At 32.6% G+C, this 15,856-nt stretch overlaps 3 protein-coding genes across 5 annotated transcripts; 1 reads left to right on the top strand and 2 right to left on the bottom strand.

Moving 5' to 3' along the window:
* The first annotated feature begins 5,104 nt into the window (after nucleotides 1-5,104).
* Nucleotides 5,105-7,151, top strand: LOC106340613 (probable protein phosphatase 2C 24). The gene is made up of 3 exons (XM_013779462.1): nucleotides 5,105-5,541; nucleotides 5,631-5,951; nucleotides 6,435-7,151. The coding sequence occupies exons 1-3, from the start codon at nucleotides 5,194-5,196 to the stop codon at nucleotides 6,864-6,866; spliced, it is 1,101 nt and encodes a 366-aa protein (XP_013634916.1). The 5' UTR covers nucleotides 5,105-5,193; the 3' UTR covers nucleotides 6,867-7,151.
* A 456-nt stretch (nucleotides 7,152-7,607) lies between these two features.
* Nucleotides 7,608-11,056, bottom strand: LOC106337196 (serine/threonine-protein phosphatase PP1). 2 transcript variants are annotated; one of them, XM_013776259.1, is made up of 5 exons: nucleotides 10,697-11,056; nucleotides 9,463-10,022; nucleotides 9,143-9,366; nucleotides 8,756-8,849; nucleotides 7,608-7,992 (listed from the first exon to the last, which is right to left on the bottom strand). In XM_013776259.1, exons 1-3 carry the CDS (start codon nucleotides 10,920-10,922, stop codon nucleotides 9,193-9,195), a joined length of 960 nt encoding a protein of 319 aa, XP_013631713.1. In that variant the 5' UTR covers nucleotides 10,923-11,056; the 3' UTR covers nucleotides 7,608-7,992; nucleotides 8,756-8,849; nucleotides 9,143-9,192. The 2 variants fall into 2 exon arrangements, with proteins under 2 accessions (XP_013631713.1, XP_013631712.1); XM_013776258.1 differs by lacking the exon at nucleotides 7,608-7,992 and having other exon boundaries at nucleotides 8,565-8,849.
* Nucleotides 11,057-12,070: 1,014 nt separating this feature from the next.
* On the bottom strand, nucleotides 12,071-13,880 carry LOC106340040 (tropinone reductase homolog At2g30670-like). 2 transcript variants are annotated; one of them, XM_013778909.1, is made up of 5 exons: nucleotides 13,752-13,806; nucleotides 13,443-13,669; nucleotides 13,116-13,332; nucleotides 12,608-12,714; nucleotides 12,071-12,507 (listed from the first exon to the last, which is right to left on the bottom strand). In XM_013778909.1, exons 1-5 carry the CDS (start codon nucleotides 13,804-13,806, stop codon nucleotides 12,316-12,318), a joined length of 798 nt encoding a protein of 265 aa, XP_013634363.1. In that variant the 3' UTR covers nucleotides 12,071-12,315. The 2 variants fall into 2 exon arrangements, with proteins under 2 accessions (XP_013634363.1, XP_013634362.1); XM_013778908.1 differs by having other exon boundaries at nucleotides 12,075-12,507; nucleotides 13,443-13,650; nucleotides 13,753-13,880.
* Between the last annotated feature and the right edge of the window lie 1,976 nt (nucleotides 13,881-15,856).

The raw sequence follows: 15,856 nt of genomic DNA, 5'->3' as shown, positions 1-15,856 counted from the left end.
TCCCTCGGTATATTCCGAGGACATTTCCGACAAACAAGTGATCCTCGAAATTTCCGTGGAAATTTATTTCCTCGGAATTCCGTCGGAAAATTCCGAGGGATTTCCGAGGAAAAAAGAAATTCCGAGGAATTATTTCCGACGGCGTGTTTCGTCGGTATGTCGTCGGAATAACGTTATTCTGACGAAATTCCGACGATTTTTTCCCTCAGAATCTTTGATGTTTTCTTGTAGAAAATCTATTTCCTAACTTAATACTATATAGCTACATCTATCTGAAACTTAAGAAGTATATTGTAATAAATGTTAAATATTTCTAAATATATCAATCAATACTATTAAATTAGGAACATGCCCAATTGATAATAGTTGAGTCCAATTTAAAATAATACAGCATTAATAAGTAACTGCTTATATGACTTTTAATTAAACGACATCTAAGAAAAAAAATTGTTCCATAACCACTAAAGTCCTACTTTTAAGGAGGTATTATGAATGTAAAACGAAATTTTGGGAAGATGCCGTATAAAAAAATCAAATTTGTGTATAGATAGGTTTGTTACGGTTAATACCCGCAAGGCAACTCCTATTTTTCAGCTAACCAAATCTATCCTATTAAAGTGGACTTTTCATTTACATTGGATCAAACATTATAAACCTATTATTTACATCATAAATTATTATATGTAATAATAACATTTTATAAATCATAATATATAAAATCAAATGATGAAAATTTAATGGAAAACTTTTTTTACAAATATTTTATTACTTTTTAATTACTAAACAAATTTGTAACTATGCTTTATTTATTTTTTTTAAATAACAAATTTACAACCGTTTAGAAAAAAAATTCAAAACTAATGCGTGAAATGACTATGGTACAAGTGTATATTTTTGCTACCTCACAAATTTAATACATTTATCAAAAATTCTTACTAATAATTTTTAAAAAATATTATACACAAATATGATTACAAAGAAAACCACAAATATGATTACAAGAACACAAATATGAAAATTTCATTTCTAACGAAAAAAATATAAACAAAAAATATACGAGCGCGGATGAAAATCTAGTTATCCATTAAAAATGTAAATGATAAAATCATTAGCTCCAGAGGAGAACAATGAGAATTCAAACTGTACAAAGCTTAACATTTTCTCTCTCAAGCCAACTTCATCTCGACGACGTGTGGACAAAAAACACATTTTCAAATTAGATTTTTCGATATTTTAAAATTGCTCATAGTGCCATCACAACAAAGTTGATTAACTGTCCGAAATATTAAATTTCCAATGATTCACTGGTCTATGAAGACAATAATAATTGATACAAGGTTATCTTTATATATATTAAGGTTTTATTTGTTTACGTGTCTACTGCCTACGAGAAAACACAAACATCAATACTATTAAATCAGGAACATGCCCAATTGATAATAGTTGAGTCCAATTTAAAATAATACAGCATTAATAAGTAACTGCTTATATGACTTTTAATTAAACGACATCTAAGAAAAAAAATTGTTCCATAACCACTAAAGTCCTACTTTTAAGGAGGTATTATGAATGTAAAACGAAATTTTGGGAAGATGCCGTATAAAAAAATCAAATTTGTGTATAGATAGGTTTGTTACGGTTAATACCCGCAAGGCAACTCCTATTTTTCAGCTAACCAAATCTATCCTATTAAAGTGGACTTTTCATTTACATTGGATCAAACATTATAAACCTATTATTTACATCATAAATTATTATATGTAATAATAACATTTTATAAATCATAATATATAAAATCAAATGATGAAAATTTAATGGAAAACTTTTTTTACAAATATTTTATTACTTTTTAATTACTAAACAAATTTGTAACTATGCTTTATTTATTTTTTTTAAATAACAAATTTACAACCGTTTAGAAAAAAAATTCAAAACTAATGCGTGAAATGACTATGGTACAAGTGTATATTTTTGCTACCTCACAAATTTAATACATTTATCAAAAATTCTTACTAATAATTTTTAAAAAATATTATACACAAATATGATTACAAAGAAAACCACAAATATGATTACAAGAACACAAATATGAAAATTTCATTTCTAACGAAAAAAATATAAACAAAAAATATACGAGCGCGGATGAAAATCTAGTTATCCATTAAAAATGTAAATGATAAAATCATTAGCTCCAGAGGAGAACAATGAGAATTCAAACTGTACAAAGCTTAACATTTTCTCTCTCAAGCCAACTTCATCTCGACGACGTGTGGACAAAAAACACATTTTCAAATTAGATTTTTCGATATTTTAAAATTGCTCATAGTGCCATCACAACAAAGTTGATTAACTGTCCGAAATATTAAATTTCCAATGATTCACTGGTCTATGAAGACAATAATAATTGATACAAGGTTATCTTTATATATATTAAGGTTTTATTTGTTTACGTGTCTACTGCCTACGAGAAAACACAAACATCAATACTATTAAATCAGGAACATGCCCAATTGATAATAGTTGAGTCCAATTTAAAATAATACAGCATTAATAAGTAACTGCTTATATGACTTTTAATTAAACGACATCTAAGAAAAAAAATTGTTCCATAACCACTAAAGTCCTACTTTTAAGGAGGTATTATGAATGTAAAACGAAATTTTGGGAAGATGCCGTATAAAAAAATCAAATTTGTGTATAGATAGGTTTGTTACGGTTAATACCCGCAAGGCAACTCCTATTTTTCAGCTAACCAAATCTATCCTATTAAAGTGGACTTTTCATTTACATTGGATCAAACATTATAAACCTATTATTTACATCATAAATTATTATATGTAATAATAACATTTTATAAATCATAATATATAAAATCAAATGATGAAAATTTAATGGAAAACTTTTTTTACAAATATTTTATTACTTTTTAATTACTAAACAAATTTGTAACTATGCTTTATTTATTTTTTTTAAATAACAAATTTACAACCGTTTAGAAAAAAAATTCAAAACTAATGCGTGAAATGACTATGGTACAAGTGTATATTTTTGCTACCTCACAAATTTAATACATTTATCAAAAATTCTTACTAATAATTTTTAAAAAATATTATACACAAATATGATTACAAAGAAAACCACAAATATGATTACAAGAACACAAATATGAAAATTTCATTTCTAACGAAAAAAATATAAACAAAAAATATACGAGCTCGGGTGAAAATCTAGTTATCCATTAAAAATGTAAATGATAAAATCATTAGCTCCAGAGGAGAACAATGAGAATTCAAACTGTACAAAGCTTAACATTTTCTCTCTCAAGCCAACTTCATCTCGACGACGTGTGGACAAAAAACACATTTTCAAATTAGATTTTTCGATATTTTAAAATTGCTCATAGTGCCATCACAACAAAGTTGATTAACTGTCCGAAATATTAAATTTCCAATGATTCACTGGTCTATGAAGACAATAATAATTGATACAAGGTTATCTTTATATATATTAAGGTTTTATTTGTTTACGTGTCTACTGCCTACGAGAAAACACAAACATCAATACTATTAAATCAGGAACATGCCCAATTGATAATAGTTGAGTCCAATTTAAAATAATACAGCATTAATAAGTAACTGCTTATATGACTTTTAATTAAACGACATCTAAGAAAAAAAATTGTTCCATAACCACTAAAGTCCTACTTTTAAGGAGGTATTATGAATGTAAAACGAAATTTTGGGAAGATGCCGTATAAAAAAATCAAATTTGTGTATAGATAGGTTTGTTACGGTTAATACCCGCAAGGCAACTCCTATTTTTCAGCTAACCAAATCTATCCTATTAAAGTGGACTTTTCATTTACATTGGATCAAACATTATAAACCTATTATTTACATCATAAATTATTATATGTAATAATAACATTTTATAAATCATAATATATAAAATCAAATGATGAAAATTTAATGGAAAACTTTTTTTACAAATATTTTATTACTTTTTAATTACTAAACAAATTTGTAACTATGCTTTATTTATTTTTTTTAAATAACAAATTTACAACCGTTTAGAAAAAAAATTCAAAACTAATGCGTGAAATGACTATGGTACAAGTGTATATTTTTGCTACCTCACAAATTTAATACATTTATCAAAAATTCTTACTAATAATTTTTAAAAAATATTATACACAAATATGATTACAAAGAAAACCACAAATATGATTACAAGAACACAAATATGAAAATTTCATTTCTAACGAAAAAAATATAAACAAAAAATATACGAGCTCGGGTGAAAATCTAGTTATCCATTAAAAATGTAAATGATAAAATCATTAGCTCCAGAGGAGAACAATGAGAATTCAAACTGTACAAAGCTTAACATTTTCTCTCTCAAGCCAACTTCATCTCGACGACGTGTGGACAAAAAACACATTTTCAAATTAGATTTTTCGATATTTTAAAATTGCTCATAGTGCCATCACAACAAAGTTGATTAACTGTCCGAAATATTAAATTTCCAATGATTCACTGGTCTATGAAGACAATAATAATTGATACAAGGTTATCTTTATATATATTAAGGTTTTATTTGTTTACGTGTCTACTGCCTACGAGAAAACACAAACATCATCGGCATTTGTTAGGTATTGATTGGTAAACATAATTTATATAGAAATTTAAACTTATATGGTAATCAAATACGAAGTTTAACGTAGTGAAATTCCTTTTAGGTATTAAAATACCGTATACAAAAGATGTATTTGGGGGAAAAGCTCTTCTTGAAGCGAAGAACCAGCACCGGTCGTGGCGCGAAAGGAACTTGCTCTAAACCTTCCTGTCCTATTTTCATTGGACCACGAATCTCGCACTAGTTCGTGACGCTTACGTGGCTTATGTTTTAATAACCGTACTCCTCTATGTATCGACGGTCCAGATTAAAACATTAAGTACGTCACGTTCTTAAAAAGTAAACCAAAACTGAAAGTAGTTTATGAAGAGGCAGAGCTGTGTATAAATGAGGTAGAGTGGAGCAACGTGTAGGAGTAACAATATTATTGTGTTCAATTGAATCGTTTCCTAGTCTTCCTTCACGTGCAAGTAACCTAAACAACATTCAACTTTTTATTTGTTCATCGGAGAAACAGTTTCTTGTTCTTCTTGATTTGAAAAAAAAGAGATCGAACATATGGCAGATATATGTTACGAAGTTGTGACCGATGCGTCGGCGTATGAATCAAGACCGTTACATTCAGGGAGGAGGCAGAGGTTTCCGATGGATAAGACGGTGGTGATGCAAGAAGAATGGGAGAAGAAAAACTTTAAGCGTAATAAACTGGAGGCTTTAACGGTGAGAAATGAGAACGTCTCCGGTGAGTCTCCGGTGACGGAGGCAAGTCCGAGATACGGCGTTTCTTTGGTGTGTGGTAGAAGAAGAGAGATGGAAGATGCGGTGGCGATTCATCCTTCGTTTTCTTCTCATTCGGAGTATCCCCAACACTACTTCGGTGTCTACGACGGTCACGGTTGTTCCCACGTACGTCGTTGTCTATTTCCAAACTTGTATGTTACTCACAAAAAATAAAAATCAGCTGTAGCTCATACGACGCCGTTTTTGTTATTCAGGTTGCAGCGAGGTGTAGGGAGAGACTTCACAAGCTGGTGCAAGAGGAGCTGCACTCTGACAGGGAAGAAGAGGAGCACGAGTGGAGAAAGACCATGGAGCGTAGCTTCACTCGCATGGATAAAGAGGTTGTGTTGTTGAGTGAATCAGTAGTGAGTGCGAATTGTAAATGTGAGCTTCAAACGCCGGATTGTGATGCTGTCGGATCAACCGCCGTCGTGTCTATCATTACGCCGGATAAGATCGTCGTTGCTAACTGTGGCGATTCCAGAGCAGTTCTCTGCCGGAATGGAAAACCATTCCCTCTATCGACAGATCACAAGGTTACTATCTTTCTATTTCTATCTTTACATGAGACTAATATAGAGACATGCCAAGAATCTAATCTTTCTTGTGAGTGAAGGTATCTAGGGTAACCAAACAATACTAATACTGCAGTAGGAAGATTCGAACACTGATCGCTAGTGAATATCTAACTCATGTTTCTTCATTTTGTTTTCGTTAGCGATACAAGCCAACATAGACATGGCCGGTTATGGGTTAAACCTAATGAAATATTTATCTGATTCCTAAATTTTAAAGAGTAACATTTATAAATTTTGTGATCTCTAAATTATATAAGAAAAGTTATTAAAATGATTTATTTTAAAATATTTATAAATCTCAAGATGCGCAACATAGATCACTTTTTTTTTTGAACAAATATCATAGATCACTTGGAAAGCTCTGTTTTGTACTTTCGTGTGCTGTGGTAATAATCATAATTCTAGATTTGACTCAAAAGTTTGTATGAAAATGAAACACAGCCTGACCGTCCAGACGAGTTGGACCGAATCGAAGGAGCAGGAGGACGAGTCATATACTGGGACTGTCCGAGAGTTCTAGGAGTCTTAGCGATGTCACGCGCCATAGGAGACAACTATTTGAAACCTTACGTGACTTGTGAGCCGGAGGTAACGGTAACAGACAGGACGGACGACGACTGCCTTATTCTAGCCAGCGACGGTTTATGGGATGTTGTGTCAAACGAGACAGCCTGCTCTGTGGCGCGTATGTGTCTCAGTGGTGGTCGGAAACGGCGACGTACTCCGGAACAAGCGGTGGAGACTATCTCGGACAAAGCGTGCATGGAGGCGTCAGTATTGCTGACGAAGCTGGCGTTGGCGAGACACAGTAGTGACAACGTGAGTGTCGTTGTGATTGATCTCAGAAGGAAAGGACACGTCACTGGACACTAATCCTTTTACTACTTGACAACTCCCATCGAAGACGGCAGCTTTAACTTCCCCTTTTTTCAGTTCTTTTTGGTTGTTCTTGGAATGAGTGATGGAATGCAGCAAATTCTCGGTTTTATGACAAAAGGGTTAGTAGTTTATAGGGGATGAGTAGCTTTTTCTTCTCATTCCTGAAAGTCTTTTCGGTAATAGTAATTAAATTGAAGAAAACCAAATGTTTCTCACACGGATTATAATTAATTCAAGTTTCATGTAAAAAATATTTTGCTACCAACAACATGTTTACCGGAGGTTCTTAGAGCATGATTATTAGGGGTTCTTATGACGGGGTTCTTAGCGGGATATAAGAACCCGTCACTTAACATTTAATTAAAAAAACTAAGAACATGTTCATATATTCCGCTAAAATTTTTGTTAAAAGTTAATAGACGTGTTCTTATATTCCGCTAAAAATCTCATCCTAAAAACTCCCCAATAATCATGCTTTTAGGGTGAGATTCTAAGCGCAATATAAGAACCCATCTTTTAATTTTAACTAAAAAAGCTAAGAACTGGTTCTTAAATAAAACACGGGGTTCTTAGGGTGGGGTTCTTAGCGCAATATAAGAATCCATCTCTTAACTTTTAACCAAAAAACCTAAGAACCGGTTTTTAAATAAGATTAAAAGTTAAGAGACAGATTTTTATATTCCGATAAGAACTCCACCCTAAAAACCCCCATTAAACGTGCTCTTAAAGAAAAAACTAGAAAGTTCACGTGGAATGGAGTTAATACTTTAGGCTTTTAAATACATGGAAGAGGTGATTTATCTGTGCCGCAAGGCAAAGACATGAGATTGGATCTTATAGACGACTGAATGCAATTACGACCAGTAGCTGTAACTAATGATTAAGACAGACGGTAAGAAAGATTCAAACATCAAACTGGCTTTAGATTATCAGACCAACAGCTTTGGCTGCTGCAAATGATGTTCTTAACTTCTTATGACTAAGATTTTAATATTAAGAGGTAGAAGGGAGAGTTTTTGAGATTGAGACCTTTCTCTTGAACCCTTGTTCGTGCCAAAGATCCTCAAGTAACATAAACAAACATGTTGTCAACAGCTTTGGTGCGCTGCAAGTCAATTGCCTAAGAAACAGAGTTGAGATATTTATCAGTCCATGTAAAACAAAAAGTTGATAAGTATAGTTCCCAGACTTTGTGTGAGTAAACGATGATATGATAGTCAGTACTGTAAGCACAATGATTCTGATAGATTTAAGGCGTTTCTCTTTCAAGGAAGCTATAGGTTATAGATTTGATCTTACCCCCAAATCGCCATAGAAAGGAAGAAAATTAGAGGGGCTGCTTGGGATATGATAACAAAAACTTGTATCACTAAAGGTTTGAAAGATTAACTGAAATCATCAGCGTACGTGGGAAAGTCTCTTGAATCAATAGAACAAGAGGAGGCAAAAACACTATCGCTAAGGTAGACCAGACAAGAAAAACACCAAGGAATCATCTGATTAGCGAATTGGCTTACAGTCGGTAAATAATCTGTTTTGTTCGGTCGAGAAACAAGTTAATCAACTAAAAATCAAACATAGGATACTCTCTAGACTAGAGTGGTCATCATGCAAACTCTTTTCATTGTTAACCCTCAGTAGCACAGTTTTTTTTTTTCATTTAACATCATATGTGAAAAAATTGGTGAATAGTACTCATAAAACCTGGTGATTATGGATTTATGGTTTTGTTATTATCATACAAGAATCTGCGAGCTATGGTGAAGAAACTAAGACGCTAAAAGGAGTTAGTTTTCATAATAAATAAGAGAGGGTAAAAATGAGAATCTAGTAGTAAGTATATAGAACGAAGATATAAAAAACACACACATCACAGCAGAAACCTGAGTTGTTACTCTGTTTCGAGACGTGTTTGCTACGCAATGTATCTATCTTCACCATTAAATTCTGGCTCTAGCTTCTCTCACCAGAGTGCAGCTGCAGCAATTAAAATAACAAAACATAAAGCAAAAGCTGAGCCACATAACAACAGTCATAAATATTGCGAGCAACTCTTAGTGTATTTGCATTTAACTACTTGTCCCTCATGTCAAATTATAATCAACATGAGCAAATGTATGCGATAACACCCTAATAGGTAGGTTGACTTAAAATAAAACTGCAGAAACCAAGAGCAAAATACTGTGAACTGGCTAAACCTGAAGCAGGATATGTGGGAATAAGTGTTGACACACCAGTGGGTTCACTATAACAAAAGAAAATGGTTTAACCTTTTGGAGTGTTGTTAATTTGAAGCATGGTGGTGACCCGATAATTGTTGTCATTGAAATGGGGATCTCTTCTCAGAAGGCTTTAGAATCTGGAAGGAGCACATTAAGCTCTCATCAATGCTCATCATTGCGCCAGCATTGTCAAACTCTCCGCAATAGTTTGGAGCTGAAAACACAGTCACAACCTGTCTTTCCGCAAAGAACTCATACCCATCTTCAACTACCTAAAACACACACACACAAAGAGCACAAAAACACACTCAGATCAAGCTTGCACAGTTTTGTAACTAAAAGACAGATAACACGAGTTAAAGAAAGACCTGGTGGGCACGACAGATAAGGTCCATGTCATTCTTCTGCAAAAACTCCGCAACCGTGTCAGCTCCAAAAGTATACGAAACGCCACGGTCGTTCGCTCCCCAGCCCTTGACGTCTTCACTAGGATCCGACCAAAGTAAATCACACACCAAACCCGAGTCAGGAATATCCAAGGGACGCGAAATGGTCCTGATCTGGTCCAAGCTCGTCAGCTCCGGGGAGATCCCACCGTGCATGCACAGTATCCTATCGTCGATCAAGGCGGCCACGGGAAGACAGTTGAAGCAATCCGTGAATATTTTCCAGAGCCTGACGTTGAACCTGCGTTTGCACTCGTCGTAGAAGCCGTAGATGCGGTTGATGGAGGCGCATTCATGGTTCCCTCTCAGCAAGAAGAAGTTCTCAGGGTACTTGATTTTGTAAGCTAGGAGAAGGCATATGGTTTCAAGGCTTTGCTTGCCGCGGTCGACGTAGTCACCTAAGAAGAGATAATTGGCGTCGGGAGGGAAGCCTCCGTACTCAAAGAGCCTCAATAGGTCTGAGTACTGCCCATGAATATCACCTGTAAAAGTAAAGACAGAACTCTATATCATGAGAACCAATCAAAATTCAGTAACTTAAACTAGTTAACATATACAAAAATCCTGTTTAAATCTTACTACCTCCGTTTCCGAAAGCAAGATGTTTTAGCTTTTTTTATTGTTCCACAAAGATAGATTTTTTATATCGTTAAAGTATTTTTTTATACTTTTGAGGAACATTAATTGAGAATATTTTAATTAATTAAATTTCATTGATGGAAAGTGTATAATAAAGTAAAAAATAAATTAAATTATAAACATTTATTAAATTCTTAATAAGAATGCATACTCTAGAAAATCCTAGTTACAGAAAATCTTACTTACAGAGTATAACATAACTACTAAACTTCACGTAAAAAAATCCACAATTTTACCACCCATTCGCTTTAATTTTACAGTTATTAACTCAAAAGACCATTTTCACAAATTTATTGACTCACTTAAAAGGGCCAAAACAACATTTATGCTCGAAATTACAACTTAAAAACTACCAATTGTTACATACATATATCTCAACATGCACTAACAACTAAAAACCAAAAATTAGTCTACTTCAAACCATTTCTTTACAAAATAAAAACACAACAGAAAGAGAACAAAAATTAAAAAAGGAAAAATAAAACACATTTTTGAGTAAAGAGGGCGAGAAACAGACCGCAGATCTTGATGGGAGCTTCGAGTTCGAGGAGAATGGGTTGTTGAAGAAAGATGTCTTTAGAGACAGCACATAGCTGTCGGATTTCACCTTCGCTGAGGTGAACTTGTTTACCCGATCCAGGCCTCGTGTTCCGAAACTCAACCAATCGCCGGATTATATCGTCTAGAACCGCCGGTTCCATCGCTCTCGTCTGCTCCTGCTCCTGCGCCGGCTTCTCCGCCATCTCCGATTAAAACGAGCGGAGATTTCAAGTGTGAAGCTCTTTGCCTTCGGCGGCGTTGTGGAGCTGCCAGGAGGAGAGGGAGACAAGAAGAGACGACCGGCTCTGTCAGATGATGATTCAGATTGATTTGATTGGTCCTTTTTGTGTAGTTATTGTCACACTCTTTATTGTTACGAGACGAGTGTTTTCAGTCTACCTAATGGGCCTTTTCAGAACTTTTAACGGGCCTAATAATTGGGCTTTATTCTAGAAGGTTCAGTCAATTGCGCAAATTTTCATGATTTTGCTTTCACCATTCTAGGTAATCCTTTGAATGATAAGAGTGTAAGATTGTGAGGAGTCTTTGTGAAATCGTTGATTCAGTCTTTGTGAAATCGTCGTAAGTGATGTAGATGGTAAATCAAAAGAGAATGAATACAATCGAACATATTTTGATTTATTAGAAATCTATTAAACAATCTTATAACAACATTGTTAATCAGTTTTACATGATTTGTGTTAATATCTTAACACTTGCTACTAAAAGATTTTAAATCTATCCAAATTTGTCTTTTTTTTATTAAAGGTCTTGATTCGATTATTAAAGATCTTGAATGTTTGGACTGCTCTTCAGAAATTTCTAGTGGGTTTAGTGGAATCTCTTCTATTTGTTTATTGTCATATCTCTTCTTTGGAAATTATTTATCGGGTCTAGTTTCATATTCACCTGTCTCTAGCGAGAAGCACCTTATACCATCATTCCTACTTTCCATGAAAGGAGATGTCTTTTTTGGTTTCATTATCGAACTTTAAGTCTAGTTTTATCACCGATTTTCATCTTGTGTAACCGTTTGTATGGGGTCTGAAGATGCAATCGAGACTAATTATGTATTTTTTGATGGTGATAACTTGCTCTCAACGTCACTTCTTTATGTGACTATCTTAGCTGTCCGTTTTTATTGTGAAGACATTATCGATGCATTCGAGCTTGATCTTGAATTTGCTGTCATTTTCTCATGAAGAACTATCTTGCTTATCTTATCTACTTTGTTGTGTAGTTTATCTTTTCAATCAAAGAGAATAGTACATTACCTCTTTTTATTGCAACAGAAAGAATTGAGTTTGAATTAAAGTAAACTTGTGTTTCAAAAAAAAGAAAAAAGTTAAAGGAATCAATGTTTAGTAGAAAGCTCGATCATATATAGTATAACACGAAACATAAGAAACGGTTTCTTTAAACAAAACAAAGTTATCCTGTCTTTATTCATTATTATTTTATGGTTTATATATGTGTATATAGGAAACAAAGTAGAAAGGATCATCGATTCCTCAACTTTTGGAAATGGAAAATGAGATAATGTTCCTACAGAAGGATCAATTTCTTCTTATTTTTCAGACACACACCCAGTATGGCTCAAGGCTTAGGCTGATAGGAGAAACCATTGACGGTGAGACCTCCATCAACACAAATGGTCTGACCAGTAATATATGAAGCTGCAGGTAGACAAAGAAAAGCCACAAGTGATGCAACCTCTTTTGGCTTTCCAGCGCGACCAAGTGGAGTTCTACTAAACAAACTCTTCCTGTAACAAGCGTCTCCGAGAACCTGATTATTCACAAAATTATAGGACATAAGAATGATAAATACAAAGTGTGAACTGGAAAATAATAGATAAGAACAACAACTGGAGAGTGTTATTGATTACAGGTGCAGTCATATCAGTGAGGATAAAATTAGGAGCAACAGAGTTGGTTCTTATGCCATCAGTTGCCCACTCACACGCCAAACTTCTTGCTAGTTGATTCATAGCTCCTGTACAAACAAAAAGATAACAATTAGATGTTGGAAGTAGCTAACGGACAAAGATTTTTGATCCATCAAGAAAATTAAATAGCTTTAAACTGGTCTTGTTCCTGTGTACGAAGAAATACCACTCTTGATATATGTTACACAACATGAGTGAAAACACCTATATTTGACTCTAGGATCTTCTGTATCTTTTTAACAATCATTTTCTGTGTTAAGAATCTTATTTCAGTGAAGACGAGATCTAGAGAATAAACACACACACACATATATATAATCACTTCAGCTCTGAATTTAATTTGACACACAAGACTAAACCAACTTATTAACGTAAATAACCATTAACCTTAAAGAAATTCACAATATTACTGTGTCTATTGTCATTGATTAATTTCCGATAGGTGTACCTTTCGATAAACCATACAGGGATCCGCATTCCATTGATACAACCCCTCCAACAGAAGAATTCATGACAATGCTTCCAAATCCAGAAGCCTTTAAAAGAGGATGTGAAAGCTGGCTAAGATGATAAGCTGATTCCAAGTTTGTTGAAATATGGAAAGAAAAATCGTCTGCCCCATATTCTGTTGTTGGTTTAAGGCGAATTCCCCCAACGTTATTCACCTATGTTGAACAAAACCAAAGAGTAACAAAATCTTACTATATATGCCACTACTTAATAGGTATTTTTCCTACAAATACTTATTTTTTCAAAAAAGTTAAGATTAACTTACAAGAATGCACAGCTTGCCATCGAACATCTTTGAGACGGTTTGCATCAGTGTTTCTCTCTGGGGACGAGAGGATACGTCACATATTGAACCGCTCACTTGAAACCCTTTCTTTTCCCATTCGCTTAAGCTTTTATTGAGCAGTGTTTCCGATATGTCACATACATGGATTATAGCTCCAAAACTAGCCAATTCGTCTACTATGGCATGCCTAAAATAGTTAACAAAAAGTTATCGACATTACATTGAAAATGGGGACGTAGCTATGGGAAAAGATATGATAATGATATAGCTAGAGAGTAGAAAAACGAACCCAATTCCGCTGGCTCCACCAGTTACGAGAGCAGTCATGCCTTGGAGACTCCATCTTTTATCCATTTTTTTGTATTGTTTTGCATGTGAGTAGGAATGACCACAGATGTCAAATAACATTTATATAGAGGCGAACTATATCAAATATAATATACGTAGGTAATGACGTTTTGGAGGAGTGGAAACGTTAAACGTTATTTAAAAGAATCAAAAAAAAAAAATCAAAATAAATACTGTAAACCAATTTTTTTTAGCTCAATAGCAACTGGGTATAAATTAAGTAATATGCAAAATACATAATTTTTTAACTAGCAGGTTAATTTTGGTGTGAATAGTGCGTTTCTTTTTATTAATTTGGCTGATTTGGGTGTGAACTAGTTTTGAGTTTCTTAATTAATTTGGCTGTAATGAAATTTTCAAGTGCTAGAGTTTCTTCTTTTAGTTTTAGGACTCGATTGTGTGTTTACCTAATATTCTGGTTAATGTACGTTTTCTATATTAATCTTGCTGTCGAGTCCGTACCTAATATTCCGATTGATGTCGTTCATCTCATATTATATAAAACACGGACATAATCATCTTACGAATACTTATTAATTTATATTTTATTAATCCAAAAATCGGCATAATAAAATTCTAATTGGTGACCACGTTGAAGGAAAAAAATTATGGTGAATTCTTTGTTCCTCAAAATTTATACCTGTTATATTGAAATTTTAGTCAAATTATTGAAAGGTGGATTCCATTTTTTTCCTCAAAATTCTCTATGGAGGAATGAATTTATAAGTAAAATTTTTCCTATGCAATTTTGATAAGGAACAAATTGAAAAAAATTCATATTTTATTTTATTTTTTCAATTCCTCGAATGAAATTTTATTTTTCATTATGTTCATTTTTTCCATTCTTCTAGTGGTCACCAACTGAAGTCATAGTGTTTCACGAATTAAACTTAAACTGGTTTTAAGTAAAAGAAATTAAAAGAAAATTTGTTTTAAACTCAATCACAAGTTAAGCTATTATTTATGATTTCAAATAGTTAAATCAAACATAAAATTATTAATATATATCAAAAAACATTCATCAAATTATATATTTATTACTGTGTTAAAAGGTTTTAAAACACTCATATATTAAAAATAGTTAGAAAATATATTTCTATGAATATTGTTGTTTGATTAATATTTAATTATAAATTGTTCTATATCTTAATTTTTTAACTTTATAATAAAAATAGTGTTTTCAGATAGTAACATAATATATATAAGAATTCTCTTAATTCTTAAAATAAATTTTCACAATTTAATTATATTAGTTTATAATTAATTATTTAATATAAAATATAAATTTAATATTATTAAATCAAAATTCGTTTTTAATTATATATAAAATTCACTACGGATATTTTTTAAATTAATAAATTAGTGATTCAGCTAAAAACTAATAATAAATCAATGACTTATCTAAAACCTATAAAAACACTAAAAGTAAGCAAAATTGCCTAAAAATATGGAGAACATGACAAATCAACAAATTCACTTCTCAAATATTAGTATAGATTTAAAACGTTATAATATAAAGCTTAAATAATGCTGGGAATATTTATAACAAAATAATGTTAGGAATACTCTTATATATAAGGTGTAAAATCCGCACTGAATTGTTTTCTTTTCCAGAGGGTTGACTTCATTCTCTACAGATGTATTTTATTTTGTTTCCCCGTCTGTAGATGTATTTCTATTGCACAACATTATCTTGCAATTTTTACATAGACCTATATCAAATCAACCACTCCAAAAGTAAAATCATATCTGGTTTATAGTTATTTGAGTTTATTCCGCCCTGACCAACCTCTACAATCTATTCTATTAAAATATCAGTGTGACCCATTGATAAAAGTAGGGTCCAACAGTTATTTCAACCACTTATTATTGTCTTTATATAAATGTAATTAATTTTATTAAAGCACTAACCACGTTCTATTTGTCTAACAAAAACAGTTTTGTTTTTCTTTCTTGAAAGAAACAGTTACGTTTTTTTTTTCTTTTTGTAACAACAAACAACAGTTACGTATTTATTTCACAACAAAGTTCGATTTATTGATTTA

This window comes from Brassica oleracea, chromosome C4 (genome assembly GCF_000695525.1).
Source record: "Brassica oleracea var. oleracea cultivar TO1000 chromosome C4, BOL, whole genome shotgun sequence".
NCBI lineage: Eukaryota > Viridiplantae > Streptophyta > Magnoliopsida > Brassicales > Brassicaceae > Brassica > Brassica oleracea.
This window is presented reverse-complemented; position numbering and strand designations above follow the sequence as displayed.